Source organism: Rhinolophus ferrumequinum, chromosome 9 (genome assembly GCF_004115265.2).
Source record: "Rhinolophus ferrumequinum isolate MPI-CBG mRhiFer1 chromosome 9, mRhiFer1_v1.p, whole genome shotgun sequence".
Classification (NCBI taxonomy): Eukaryota; Metazoa; Chordata; class Mammalia; order Chiroptera; family Rhinolophidae; genus Rhinolophus; species Rhinolophus ferrumequinum.
Window position 1 is genome coordinate 35,773,350 of NC_046292.1, and position 15,150 is coordinate 35,788,499.

Genomic DNA, 15,150 nt, shown 5'->3' on the forward strand with positions numbered 1-15,150 from the left:
CACGTGAGCTCCATCTCTATCAGACGAGAATGACTTGACCTAATGTACAGGTTTGGGCAGCGGAAGTAGCTCAGCACCAACCATGGCATCTCTCATCTCATGGCTTCTTTGCCGAGGTTTGGGCCCAATTCAGATTGTGTGATGTACAGATGGGGCTCGACTCCAGGAGTCAACATACACTAGGAAATCCACACAGGATGTCAGGAGATCCAGAAAGCTGACTAAGGAACTCAAATTACTTTGCTGCAGACTTGATACTTCCTAGACCTTTCTGGAGCAGGGAGACCTGTGAGATACTCACGTGGACAAGTGGCTGGCTTTCACCACATGTATCTGTGAGGCGAGCATCCACTGAACAAAAGATGAAGCCGACTGTCAGATGACCTTTAAAAGGCTTGGTCCCACAGAGTCTCAACGTGCTTAGGTATGACTTACATTCTTCTTTGTACTCCATCATTAACACACAAAAAGCTCCCACAATGAAGGATATTTTTTAGGTGTTTGTGGGGGAACCATAAGAAGGGTAACCAGAGAGAGAAAGGTGGCGAGCAGTGAAGGTGTTCTGTAGATAATGGGACTGGCTTTTTTGCCATTAAAACAAAATGTAGTAGTTGGGCAGCTCTGTGCTTCTGCCAGCCACACCTCTTGAATTGGATAAACTGTTTTTCAAGTTACTTATCAAGTTGGCAGTGCTCCGTGTGTTTGTTGCCTGGACACCTGACTCACTGAAGCAGTGAGACGACACAGCAAGTGGAGTCACTGCACAGACCCAGGAGGCTGGACGGCTTGGCAGAACAGACACCTGCCCCGATCCAGGAGTTGTGATGCTCTGCATCACCTCCATTAGCAAGACCCCCTCCCCTGGGCACAGCGCCCTCATTTTTTCCTGGATCCTTGCCTCAAATGCAGAACAGCTGAGTACAGTTTTTTGGCTTTTTTTGTGTGTGTTTTTTCTTGGTGTAGTTTTTGTCAGTGCTGAGGACAGCTTGATTTAAGATTCTCCTCAGGAACTCTTTGCTTCCTACTTCCTGTCTGGACCAGCCTTCCAGCATCTTATAGTTGACCTGAAGCCAAGAAGGAAGTTCCAGTGATATGATTAAAGTTACTTGCATAATGGTGAAGAATCTTAGAAGCTCCCTGCCAGCCTCAATATGCCTTATTTCCCTGACTCCTCTTGAGTTTTTTTGGGGGAGCAGGGGGTTATTCATTTCCCATTTGCGATCATCAGAAGAGGAAGCAATTAGAGTAATACTCACCTATGTAAGTCATGATGAGGAATAATAGTTGTGATGTCTCTAGGTACTTTATGTTCTAGGCACTTAATAAATACATATGTGATCTCTCATTCTGAAGATACCCTGCACGATAAGCTTTATTCTAGTTTACAAAGAGGAAACTGAGGCTTGGAGTATTGAGGTAACCTGCCTCAGATCACACAGCTAATAAGTAATAAAACTAGAATTTTAAGTCATCTGTTGCATTGACTAAAAACTCATTCTTTTTTTTTTACTATACCACTGTGCTTCAGATAAGAAAATAAATTAATAAAAAACAAAAAAAAAGTCTCTGAATGTTGATGAGGATGTGTAGCAACTGAAACTTTCATACTCTACTGGTGGGAGTGTAAACTGGTACAACCACTTTGCAAAACTATTAATGGTATCCAAAAGTTGAACATACACATACCCTATGATCCCCAAAATCGACTCCCCAACAGAAATGTGTGTGTGTGTACACCAAAAAACATGTATATAATACTCATAGAAGCATTATTTATAATAGTTAAAAACTGGAAACAACCCAGATGTTCATCAACAGTAGGAAAAAATAAATAAAACGTGGTATTTTCAAACTATGGAATTCTCTACAACAATGAAGAACAACCTACCATTACATCTAACAACATGGATGACACCCAGACACAATGTAGGAAAAGACATAAAAAAGTAGGTATTGTGTGATTCCATGTATATAAAGTTCAAAAACAAACAAAACAAATATGGATCAGAAGTCAAAATAGTGGCTACCTATTGTAATAGTGGTTATACTATAGGTAACCTATAGTGGGGACACGAGAAAGGCTTCTGGGGTGCCAGACGTGTTCTACATTGTGACCTGAAAGTTGGTTCCTCACGTGTGAGTTGTATTCACTTTGCAAACCTTCTCTGAGTTGTACCCTTAAGGTCTGTATACTTCATTACATGTATATTGTATTGAAATTCTCTGAGCAGCCAAATGGTAATAATAATGTAAGCTACTAATTATCAGTTGTCTGCTAAGCCTTGGTTTTCTCATATGTAAAACGTGGAGAATATTAGAATATGTCTTATTATCTTCTTGTGAAAAGTCAGTAAGAAAAGCCACATCACAATTATTAAAGTGACTGGCAGAGTGACTTTAATCAATATCAGTGATTGTGGTTACATTCCCACCACTATTCAGGTGCTTTACATACGTCATGTCATCAGATCCTTCTTACCACCTACCAAGGCAGGCAGCATTGTTTGCATCTTTTAAATGAGAAAAACCAAGTCTCTTCAAGTTCAAGTTTCTTCTCCACCTCACACAGCTAGTCAACGGCAGAATGGGATTCCAGTTCTAAGGAGTTTAGGATCAATTTCAGAGAAGACGGAAGCCATATCATGAAGGAGTAAGGGATGGCGGAAGGACAGGATGGAAAAGTGGGACTGATGGGCTGCATTTGAAGCCAGGAAAATTGAGTGCAGGCCCAGACTCTCCCCACTTAAGTTGCTGGATTTATCTGGAATTCGTCTCAAGCGTGAGAGTTTTGAATTAGATTTCATTCCCTTAGGTGTCTTCTGACTCTGAAATTTTGTGATCCTTCATGTTTCATACCATACAAGGCATCTTCATGACCTGGCTCTGTGAACTTAAACCCATTTTCAATATAAAACCTCATTCTGCCATCATCTTCTCAATACTTTCCCTGAATGCCCTGTCTTATTAGCTGGGTAATTGCTCCTTCACGACATGTCCATTGTCCTTCTGCAGGCTGTTTGCCTGTCTGTGTCCTCTATAGGCAGTAAACTCTTTGAAGGTAGAAACAAAGATTTATTCATCTCTTTATTCCCTTGTATGCTGTCTGGAACAGTTCACACATCTGTGGAAATCCAGGGGAAGTCCTTTTTGAGTAATGTGTGACAGGACAGCCTCAGAATGTGCTGGACGCAAGGTGGAGACCTAGAGAGAAATTTTCCTTCATGTTTTTTTATTAGAGGTCAAGAGAAACATAACAAAGTGTCTGGGTCACAAATATCATGAGATGACTTTGTAGCTCCCTAGCATGTGCTTATGAAATCCAAAGTTTGATCAGTGATTAAGCATCAGTGAAAATCTAAACCTTTCCCATATGGAACGGTCCTACTTAATTTAATGTCATTTTACTTTATGAGATAGTTAATAAACAGGTACTGTATTTGATCTTGTGAGCGTAGCCCTCTATATTTAGCTTTTTCAGCTTTAATGGAACTATAATTTTAATCATGATTATTACTTTACATTTTAATTATAATTTGGTGTGGCTTAAGTATACATTTCTGAGAGTGATTGTGTAATGAAAACAGGAATTAGCTTTTCATTAACAAAATAATGGGAGAGTTCCCACTGCATTCTAGTCTGTGTTCAAAATCCATGGGCTAGCCTAAAAATAGCAAGGGGAGTTTAACATTTTGGTTTGAAACATGCTTCTAAATTGGCTATATTCACAACCCAGTCTCTTTTGCTCCATCTTGCTTTATCTTGTTCCCTTTCTTTTCAAAAAATGAAATTAAATTAAATATTGAAAGAGACTTTAATTATGTCTTTGAGATTTCAAAAAGTTTATTTTTATTATTTTTATTTTTGTTTAGATAATTAGCACCATGGAGCCTCAGGTGTCAAATGGCCCGACATCCAATACAAGCAATGGACCCTCCAGCAACAATAGAAACTGTCCTTCTCCCATGCAGACAGGGGCGGCCACAGATGACAGCAAAACCAACCTCATAGTCAACTATTTACCCCAGAATATGACCCAAGAGGAATTCAGGAGTCTCTTTGGGAGCATTGGTGAAATAGAATCCTGCAAACTCGTGAGAGACAAAATTACAGGTATGCTCTTCTTCAATATTCTAGCCTGTGGATACACAGCTACATTGTTCCATTAGATTGTAGACCTTAGCAACAATGCACATGAATAGCAATGCATCTGAAGGTCTACAGTGTAGATCCTGCATTCAAGGATGGCATGAGCACAGTCATAAACTAATACATGTGTGTGCACTACAGAAAGCCATACTACGATTGGTAGGACTGGAAAGCAGATGAAGAATTTGGAGCTTCCTCACCTTTCCTTTATGTGAAATAACCCTTTGGTTTTATCCCCTTTTATTCTTAATCAGCCACCTCTTCCCTTTATTCTTTAGTTCTCAGTTCTGCCCTCCACCCTCCCTATACTTTATGCTGGGTTTTTATCTATTTATTCTTTTCTTCTCAAACACTTGGTTTGTGTGTGTCCAATGTTCTTCCATATTTCTGAGACAGGGTTTTAAATGAGGCAAACAGTGGCCTTGTGGAAGGAAGTCATAACTGCCTCATTGAATTTGTCATTTTTGAGTATTGGCTTTTATTTCCCTTTTTCTGGACAGTTTAATTGATGACCAATTGGCCTAAATAAGAAAACTCTATCATTAAAATAGGGAGCTACATCATGTTGATTTTAAATCAGAGAATCCAATGTATATGTGTGCATGTAGCTATTTATATATTCTCCAGTTCTTCTAATTCACTTGTAAATTTGTCCCCCATATAAATTAAATACATTACAAAACCATAAAACTAAAATAATTGCCAAAAATATGTCATATAACCCTCCAAACATAATTTTCTCATCTGTAAAATTGGAAAATAATACTTATCTCAAAGGGCTTATTGCTAGGATTAAGTAAGAGACTGGATATATACTGCCTAGCACAATGCCTATTTCATAGCAGTCTCTCAATAACTACAGCTATAATTATTAAAGCTATAGTTAGTAGGTTTCAAGGAGAGTGACTAAAACCGAAAAATTTTATCAAAGTCTCCAAATAGGGCCTGGGCTTTGACGATCTTATCCCAGAGCACTGGTTCATCCATTCTTTAACAGAATTGCCTATACTCTCAGAAAACCAATGTTTAGATTACTGAATAATCTTTATATAATAGGGTGATAATTCAAACCAAATTAAAACCAGTTAACCGTATCATTTTTCCTCCCACTCCTGTATAGAAAATATATTTTTGGTGTAGCCTTACCTTCTAAATAGGGACTCTGCCAGCTATATTAGTGAATATTATTAATCACCTTTTCAAAAGAGTTCTCCTAGAACTGTAGTGTGCTTTTTTGAGAAGTACTGATTCATGATGTTGTTCCTTGTTTTCTAAAGATACATGTTTAAACAAGCAGATTCTTTTACTGAAAGAATGCTAATTTGGTAATTCACCGAGTAGATTTGAATAGGAGTGACAGCTTTGAAGACAGCCTTTAATTTGGTATACAAAACCAAATTGTCAACTTTGGTTTGTTTAGCACCCTCTCTAGCGCAAGCAAAGACATACAATACCGTGTTTCCCCGAAAATAAGACCTAGCCGGACAATCAGCTCTAATACGTCTTTTGGAGCAAAAATTAATATAAGACCTGGTCTTATTTTACTATACTATAAGACCGGGCCTTATCTAACATAATATAATAACGGGTCTTATATTAATATTTATTCCAAAAGGTGCATTAGAGCTGATTGTCCGGTTAGGTCTTATTTTTGGGCAACACGGTAGCATCTGAGCTTAAAGAAGAAGCTGATGGGTTGAAAGCAGAAATACAATTCAGGCATAAATTTATAATTATGCATTGTTTTAAAGTTCAGGCAAAGGAAAAAAAGAATTTTATTTACAGAGAACTTATGGGTATGAGCTAGGAAATAGAGAGAGACCAGAGATATTTGCCCTCATTTGGTAGCAGTGTTTAATAAAAGTAGAACTTGTGGTTGTAAAGAGTGCTTATTAAATTCTTCATTTACACTACCTAATTAATTCTAGCATTTTAAATTAACAGTGAAACTGGTCCCTGCTGTACCATTCCATAGATGCAGCATATTTCCTCCATCTCCCCGTTGTTCAGGTTTAATTGGCTGCGCTAAAAGTCAGAGAAGAAGGGAGAGATAGGGCTGTGGGGAGATGAGGAGGGAGTGGGAATCGGTCTAATGGAAGACCCTCCGAGGCCGACATTTGGGGTAAGTGATAACACAGGCTGGGAGAGGTAAGGTACCACACCAGGCAAGTTGAAAGGCTGCTGCTGGTGGTTCAGAAGTCAGGGTAAATGACATCATAGGTATTTTTGTTGCCCTGATTTTCAACATTCCAGTCCCCCCTTTTCTCTTCAACACCTCCTACAGATTTCAATGCATCTCAATCTTGTGAAGTTTACAAGGAGTTCTAAATATCCAGGTGGAGGGTTGGGGAGTGAGAAGTGGCAAAGAGATAAGAATTCAAGATTAAGATTTTCCAGACCAAACCATTCCCTAAGAGAATGTAATAGATCCCCTTCAAAGGTTCTAGGGTTATTAGATAGATAGATAGATAGATAGATAGATAGATAGATAGATAGATAGATAGATAGACGATTGATAGATAGATAGACAGATAGATAGATAGATATTAAGAGAGAGGAAGAGAAAGAAAGAGAGAGACACTCTTTGTTGATGGATTGCCAGTAGGCTAGGTTCACTCCTGCCTGTGGGTTGTCCATGTGTTTGACAGCACATAGAGGAAATCTAGGCATGGACTTAAGTGCTGCAGTGCTGAGGACATTATTGCTATCATTTATCAAGTACTTACTCTATGCCAGGTACTTGCTAAGCACTGGACATATCTTATTTAACACTGAGAACTGCCTCTGTTTTCTTCTATGAGAGCACTGAAGCTTAGTGAGGTTAAGTAACTTGCCCCGGCAGCGCAGTTATTAGCAGGTGCTGAAGCTGGGACTCACCTCCCCACCCCCATTTCCAAAAGCATGATCTTATCCAGAAGCATGTGCAGGGTGCCCCTGCCTGTGCTGAGTGAAGATCCCTGCCTAACCCTCATCCCATAACCCAATGAAACATTGTGTTCCTCTGAGTAGTTGCTGGCCATCCTCTGGAGAGTCTATCTAGTATGCACTATGGCTTTAAACAAGACTCTTGTGTAGAACAGGAGGCAAAGATAACAATATTTATCTTCCTCTGGGGATACAACTCAGCCTTCAGAGTAGAGCCAAATTTATTGCAAGTGCCAGATTTAAGATTCCCTTACAGTGCTTTTGGACATCTCTGTTACTTATCTTCTCAGAGATATTAGATTTTTTTTTTTTCCAATTGGGAAAGGACACTTATCAGGATAATCTAGGTACTCAGGAGAGAAAAACATGTGTCCCAAGTTGCTTTTGTGTGCAGCTGTGAACACGTGATGTCACTGGAAGCCATGTCCTTTATTTTTCTCCTTTATCCACCTGCAACCTCTGTTGCTGGAGAGAAAGGGAAGTGGACTGTGGTCCTCAAGGATTCGTGCAACCTAGAAACTCAGGCAAAGAACACCAAACCCTTGGTAGAAATTATATTATTCCCATGGACTGCAGTTTCTTATTTTTTATTTTGTTGCCTTTTTGTTTTACCATCGTTGAAATTGCATTACTGAATCCAGGTTCCTAGATGATCAGTATTTTAGGAGAGAAAGCATATGGCTTAGGCAGGATAGAGTTAGGCCAGCAGAGCTGGAATGTTGAATTGCATTTTTATAATTGTCTATCTTGTTATCACCTCTCTCCAAAAGGAATAGAGAAAATAGAGAAAGGAGGAAAAAAAAAAAAACAAAGAAAAATTCCCAGAAATCAATTAGTATACAACAAATGGTTTTGATCTGCCTGTCTAGAGTGTGTGATTATTTGCATTACAGTGATAAAAAAGAATTATACTTTTTCTTAATGTCACTCTCCATGTGCCCATGAAGTATAGTTGTTAAGAGTGGTTTTGTATCCATTTTAGGCAAATGAGAGCTCTGAAGGGGGGTTTTGAGGACAACGTGTTCTAAACTGAATATTATAAAGTATAAAACTGAATATAGGGAATGGCTGGTACATGAAACAGGGCTGTGGATGGTTGAGAAAGGCTGAGGTCTGTGTTAGCTGGAGCTATTGGGGGAGGTTTAAAAGATGAGGTTAGGATTTAGGTAGAGGGAAGAAAAGCAAAGGAATCGAGCTGAAAGTCCAGTCTAAGCACAGAAACCCTTTTTTATCCTTCTGTGATGTGGACAAAGGAAGGAGAGCCGGGATGTGCCTCTGTGGAAGCAGTAGTGTATCTAAGATGAAGAAGCATTGCCAGATGAAGTGAAGCAGACCAAAAAATTATTAGTAAGTTGGTTAGAGGCGTACCCCAACTGACAAAGGCAGCATTTCCTAGTCCCTACCTCTGACTCATCTCTTTATTTCTTCCTTTGTAACACACCTGTGGCTTCATTAATGTTATCACTCAGTGGAAAAAGTAGAATAAAGCCAAAAAAAGACCCTTGACTCCTGTCCTGTGGACATCAGGGTGAAAACTCTGGCACTGCCTTTGTATCTGGGGTCACATCTCTGATTAAAGAAACCAACTCCGTTTTGATTTGATGACATTGGGTAACTTCTGTTCTGCCTTGGATTTGTGTGTCCCTCTTGGTAGCTGAGATGTGGGACATGGACGACAGCAGTGGGAAGGAGAGTCTGTGGGAGCACTGAGGCCAGAAGGATTACATGGAATAGTCTCTTGGGTTGAAGACGGAGAGGAGAATGAGGGCTGTGGATCGTTTTACATTACCTCATACGCTTTTAAGGAACTGGACTTACGGGGACACTATGAGAATTTGATTGAGTTTTACTTCTGAGATAACTTTATAAAAAATAAAAGGCTCCTAAAATATCAAAGTGCTTTGAATTCACTTCTGAAATGGGCATTCGGCCCTAAGGTGAGTTTATTGGCATAATTTCTTACAGCACCTAGCAAAGACAAATAAAAATGATAGCAGCAGCTTTTGTATGTTTTTGTGTATACTTACATGTATTCTGGGTACTATATTAAATACTTTAAAAATAGTAGCTCATTTAAATAAGTGAATTGGTGCAAACAGTATATCCAATAAGGGGTTAATAAATAAAATATGTAAAGAACTTACATATAAAATATAAAAAACTTAACATAATTCAATATAAAAAAATTCAATATAAAAAAAATGGGCAGAGGACCTAAATAGACATTTTTCCAAAGAAGACATATAATGGCCAACAGACACATGAAAAGATGCTCAACATCACTAATCATCAGGAAAATGCAAATAAAACAACAATGAGATATCACCTCACATCTGTCAGACTGACTATTATCAAAAAGACAACAAACAAAAAATATTGGTAAGAATGTGGAGAAAAGGGAACCCTACTTCACTGTGGGTGGGAATGTAAATTAGTGCAGCCGTTATGGAAAACAGTATGGAGGTTCCCCAAAAAATTTAAAAATAGAACTACCATATGACCCAACATTCCACTTCTGGGAATTTATCTGAAGAAAATGAAAATATTAATTCGAAAAGATTTTTGCACCCCATGTTCATTACAGCATTATTTACAAAGCCAAGATATGGAAACAACCTAAGTGTCCACTGATAGATGAATGGAAAAACAAAATGTGATACATACACACACACACACACACACACACACACACAATGGTATATTACTGAACAATTTAAAATATGAAATCTTACTATTTGTGACAACATGGATGGACCTAGAAGGTATAATGCTAAGTGAATTAAGTCAGAGAAAGACAAACACCACATGATTTCACTTATATGTGGAACCTAAAAAAATGAAACAAACAAATAAACAAATCAAAACAAAACAGAAACAGACTCATAGGTACAAAGAACAAACTGGTGATGCCAGAGAGGAGGGAGGTGGGGGACAGGTGAAATAGATGAAACGGATTATGAAGCACAAACTTCCAGTTATAAAATAAGTAAGTCATGGGATGTAATATACAGCATAGGAAATATAGTCAATAATATAATAGCTTTGTATGGTGACAGATGGTAACTAGACTTTTTGTGGTGATCATTTCCTAATGTATAAAAGTATCGAATCTGTTTGTACACCCAAAACTAATATACTATTGTATGTCAACTATAACTCAATTAGAAAGATTAAAACTAAAAAAAAGTAGTAAATTGGGATTTCTTGGAGATTCATAATAATAGCCAATGTTTATTGATGGCCTACTATGTGCTAAGCATTATGCTGAGATCAGTAGATGGAATTTAATGTAATTCTCAAGACAGTTATTTTACAGATGAAGAAACTTGGACTAAGGAACAATGGAGTAATTTCGCCAAGATGACTTAGCTTCCAAATAGGGAAGTAGGCATTTGAACCCAGGGCTCTCTGACTAACTGTGAGCTGTCCAATTTATAGTTTATCTTTGGCAGTTTCCCTAAAAATACTGACCTGACTTCTCCCATTTACAAACCAACTCAGCTTATATTACCTAGAGAATGACAACTTGTAGTCCAGGGAAAACATAATTAGAGTTCAAAATCTTTTGTTTTGGAAAAGAGCACACTATGCATTTAAAAATGATAAATACCAGTTTTGTTTTGTTTTTTAATTAAACAGGTCACTGCTTACCTGAACAAGGAAGAATAGATTTGGAATGATTCTTAACTTCAGATTTTCTCTCTTCACAAAATACCCTTTCCTATGTTCTCCTTTTTTTTTTTTCGAGCACCGTATTAAATTGGATGCTGCCTTAAATTTAAGCATAGTTAAAACCCAGCCTCAATTATGCATAGCCAAGAAAATCCCAAGATATTGATTAGCTAAATGAACTTTTCTACATGCACATCAGAGGAATATTCGTTAGTAATGGGAAGGGTAGAGGAAATAGTAGCATTTATCAGTACATTTTGCTGCTGATTTTAAAAATGTGCTTGGGTACAGTGCAATGTGTCTCTCCTGAATTCAGAGGAAAATCAGGTAGATTTGCATCTGTCATTTTATTTATCACATCGCTGCAGTCATCTTATTCATATTCCACGCAGAAGAGTAAATTTTGATGTGTTGGGCAAAGAGGGTTTGATTATTGTTGGGGGTGAATGGAAAATTTTTAGGTATGGAGAAGATTTGGCAGCCTAATGGGCTTGCAAAATGGGAGAATCGAGGTCTGCCTTATTAAGGGGTACTTGAAGAGTGTCAGAACGTTAAGTGCAAACAGTAAACCATGTAATCACTGTGCCTCTTATACACCCATAAAGGGCAATCAGAGACCTCCAATCCTTTCTAATTAGGACAGGTTGGCAATTGAGGAAGCTGTGAGGTTTAGAGTTTGTGCAGATTCATTCTGCTTCTGTTAACACAGTTTTTTTCCCAGGATGGTAATAGTCAGGATTACAGACCAGGTATGCTTTCCTTTTGCCCCCTGGCTATGTTCCTCTTCTTCTTCCCTTCCAAAGCAGACAATTCTGCCCTGCTTCCAAACTCAAAACCATAGGAAAGTATTCTCACATCCCAGGAGAGATGTCTCAAAGGATTTTTACCTAGGATGTGAATCAGGCCTGGGTATTTTAAGGATTTTCTATTTCTGTACTTTAGCTGACTGTTTGGTTCGTAAGACCAATTCCCTGTTCACCCTGTGTCCTCTCCTTCCCCTAACACATACACACCACACCACACTCACTCTCTCACTCCCCACCTCTCTCTGTAGAATGACCTGGTTGATTGAGACTAGGAACTAAGCAGGAAGGTAATGTCAAACTGAAATTTCCACACATTATCTAAAAATGTAATTCATCAGCTTCAGGCTATGAGGAGAGTGCTTTCTGAAATGTGTTAATGGGAAATTCATTTTTTTCTTGTCTTCTGTGAGGTGTGGTAGTGGTGATTTCTTTTTTCAATCTGCTCCCCCGCCCCCCTTCCACGTCTTCTTTACTCCTCTTAAATGGTGAACTCTGTATCTGTCTTTATTCCTTGTAAGAACGAAATATCTTTAAGTTGCCTTTTCTTTTTTTCTATAGTCCCAAAATTGAGCTTTGATGGAAGAAGATATTTCTAGTTTGGAGAGAAGATAAATTCAGATAGAGACCATATATTTGTGTAAGGCTTTTATATTTGTAAAACATTTTCAATCAGCCAACAGTATTTATTTAGTGTCTGCTTTCTCAGACCAAATAAAAGTTATTCCCTTTCCTTCTCTTCTCTTAAATTCTACATCAGGGTCTGTGAGGCAGCCAAAGAGGATAAGACATAGTTTGTGCCCACATGTTGTTGCTAAAGGGTCAATGAGTGGGGGAAGCCAGGACAAATTACGGGGCCCTACAGCAGCCTGCACATCTGGAAGGGGCTGGGACCCTGCTTATGATGCATATCACTACACATCCACCTTTGTGGTTTTGTAGACTTTTTGTGTTGTTTTTCACCGTGGCCCAAACTCACCCTTTCTCACCCTGACTCTTAATGTCATTGGAAAGATAACACAAAAGGACTCATAACAATGGAATGAAGTTGGAGGTTTGGTGGAATGCCTACTCTGTGTCAGCTACAATACTAGGCACATGATATATGTTATCTCATTGAAACTTTGTATCAGTTATGCATGATCAATAGTATTATCCCCATTTTACAGATAAGGAAGCCAAGTTAAATCAAGTCAAATCATAGTTAGCTGGAGAACGGAGTTAGTTAGATCTGTCTGATGGCAAAACCTATGGTCTTTCGGTTACCTTACCACTTTGCCTCTGCTAAATGAAGATGAAGACGACATCAGCTACGGGTATTCAAAGGAGAAAAAGATGACAGTGGACCAGGGTTCTCAGAGCAAGTGTCAAATAGGAGTGAGCCTCGAACTTAGGAGAAAGTAGATTGTTGGATACCAGTTCATGTAGAGGAAGCAGCTGAGCCAAGCTTCAGAGACATCTTCAAGGGATAGTGACTAGAACAGCCAGGACTACCCTGTGGGTAAGTGTTACTACCCGCTTTGTGTGGATGAAATACCTGAAGCTATCCAAGGTCACAGCTAAAAAGATGAGGGGCCGAGGTTTTAACCCAAGTCTGTCTGACTCCAGATAACCTGAACTAACACAGAATAAAGAACTTTGCTAATAAATAACCTGACCTAACACAGAAGGAGGTAGGCAATTTGCAGACTTCCAATGGCATCTGTGATTTGAGAAGCATTATTTATCTCGCTGAGGTCAGGCACATATTCTCTCAGTGACTCTTTCCACCCACTTCAATTTCATGCTGACTTACAGGTTTGGTTCTCTGCTTGGTCCTTGTTTTGTAGTTGGATGTCTGATAAAATGGGAGGCCCCATCAATGTTAAGTGGATACAGCTAGTTAGGGTAATGATTCTAATTCCTATGGCCCCTAATGGAATTTCTCATCACAAATATCTTGAATCAAATGAAATCACTTTATTGGTGGTATGAGCAGAGACTATCTACTCAATAATCCCCAATATTTTTCCTTCATGTTTGTTTTCAAAGGCTTTTATATTCAGTACTTCCTCTGACCCTGTCGAAGTAGGCAGTAGAGGCAATGTCTGGACTCACTTTGGAGATGAGACCAATGCAGACAAAAGACTTGAGTCAGGAGCGCTTGGCTTCTTATTTTCCCTGCTCTTTCTTCTCTCTTTTTTCTTTTCGTTGCTTGTTTTATGTCCTGCCTTCTCTTTCTGCCTTCTTATTTATTTATAAGCCATTTAATCCAAAAAGGATTTTGATCGGCTTATAAGACAATATGGAAAAGAGCTAAAATTAAAATAACCATAGATTTTTTTTTTGTTTTTAAGCAAGGTAGAAGGAAATGGGTGTAGAATGGTACGAGGAGACCACAAGGAAAATTCATGAACTTAATGAGGGTAGGTGGCTTGTCTTAGAAGAAACAGACCGCCTAGCCTGAGTTTTCTTCATATCAAGGAACACTAGATGGTGACAACCTTGATTCCATTCTCAAGTGATAACCAGGATCCCAGCCCCAGCCGCCTTCCCACCAGGCCTCTGACTGTGGAGACAGTTGCCAGCTATAAAGCAGTATGGGATATGAAGCCTGAGACCACATACATAGCATTTTCCTTTTCTCATCTTTCTTGCTTGAACCCCTGTTGGATTGATTGACTTGTTTTTCATAGCCAGAGCTCACAGTGATACAGAGAAGCTGCCTGAGTGGAGCCCCTGTTCTCATTAGCATACAGTGTAAACAGTGTGCCAAAGGAGGTGTTTTGAAGTGGGCTTTGTTGCTTTCTGCCCTGAACTGAGTCTCTTCAATCTTCCCCCTCCCGCTGCAATCTCCAGGTTGGGCACTTCAGTCCTCTGCCTCCGTCTTCCTGGGGAGGGTTACTCCAGTGAGTTCTGGCAGGTTCCCCATTGCCCAGGACGCTGAGCTGGACAATAAACAGGAAAATCAAATATCACTGTCACTTCTTGGTCCTGACCCTGGAAACTGGACTTAGGGCTCAGCCATCTTTTCTCTTCCCAGTTCCCCTCACCAGTCAGTGGAGCCTTTCCAATGAGACAGACCACCCTCTAAGTGCAAAAAGAGAGAACTATCCGAGAGCCCCACACTCCCCAGAACACACACACACACACACACACACACACACACACACACACAACCCAGATACTTCTGTGTCTAGAAATACTAGGCACAGTGCAATGAACTAACCAGAAGTGAGACAGACTTCAATAAAGTTCTGTGCCATTCCCCATCCCCCACTCAGATACACACTTAATAGGTGTGTGCATGGCCTTGCATAAGGCACTTTATCACCTTGGACCTCCATTTTCTTAACATACAATAAGAAGATAAATCCTTACCGACCTTCTTTGGATGGTACGTGTGAATTCAAACCAGGTGATACATGTGAAGGCACTTGTAAACTAAAGAAACCTATAAATGGGAGGGGCCTCTTTGTCTCATAATTCCCTCCCCCTTCTCACCAAGGGTCCGATCCTGGGGCCAACAGATGGATAAAGAGAGAAGAAAGGGAAGTCGATATCTGCTCCTGGTTCGGTCTTCAGTTATGTAATTCCAAATAGGAAGTAGGAGACAGCATATGAG

At 39.3% G+C, this 15,150-nt stretch overlaps 1 protein-coding gene across 16 annotated transcripts in view; it reads left to right on the forward strand.

Moving 5' to 3' along the window:
* Positions 1-15,150, forward strand: part of ELAVL4 (ELAV like RNA binding protein 4) — a 145,695-nt gene that overhangs the window by 89,587 nt on the left and 40,958 nt on the right. For 14 of the 16 annotated variants that reach the window (XM_033115374.1, XM_033115386.1, XM_033115376.1 and 11 more), the window contains one exon: positions 3,870-4,110. In XM_033115374.1, coding sequence (XP_032971265.1) covers positions 3,870-4,110 — 241 coding nt within the window. Of the gene's footprint in view, positions 1-249; positions 425-3,869; positions 4,111-15,150 lie in introns of all 16 variants that reach the window. The other 2 variants (XM_033115378.1, XM_033115379.1) reach the window with 1 other exon arrangement.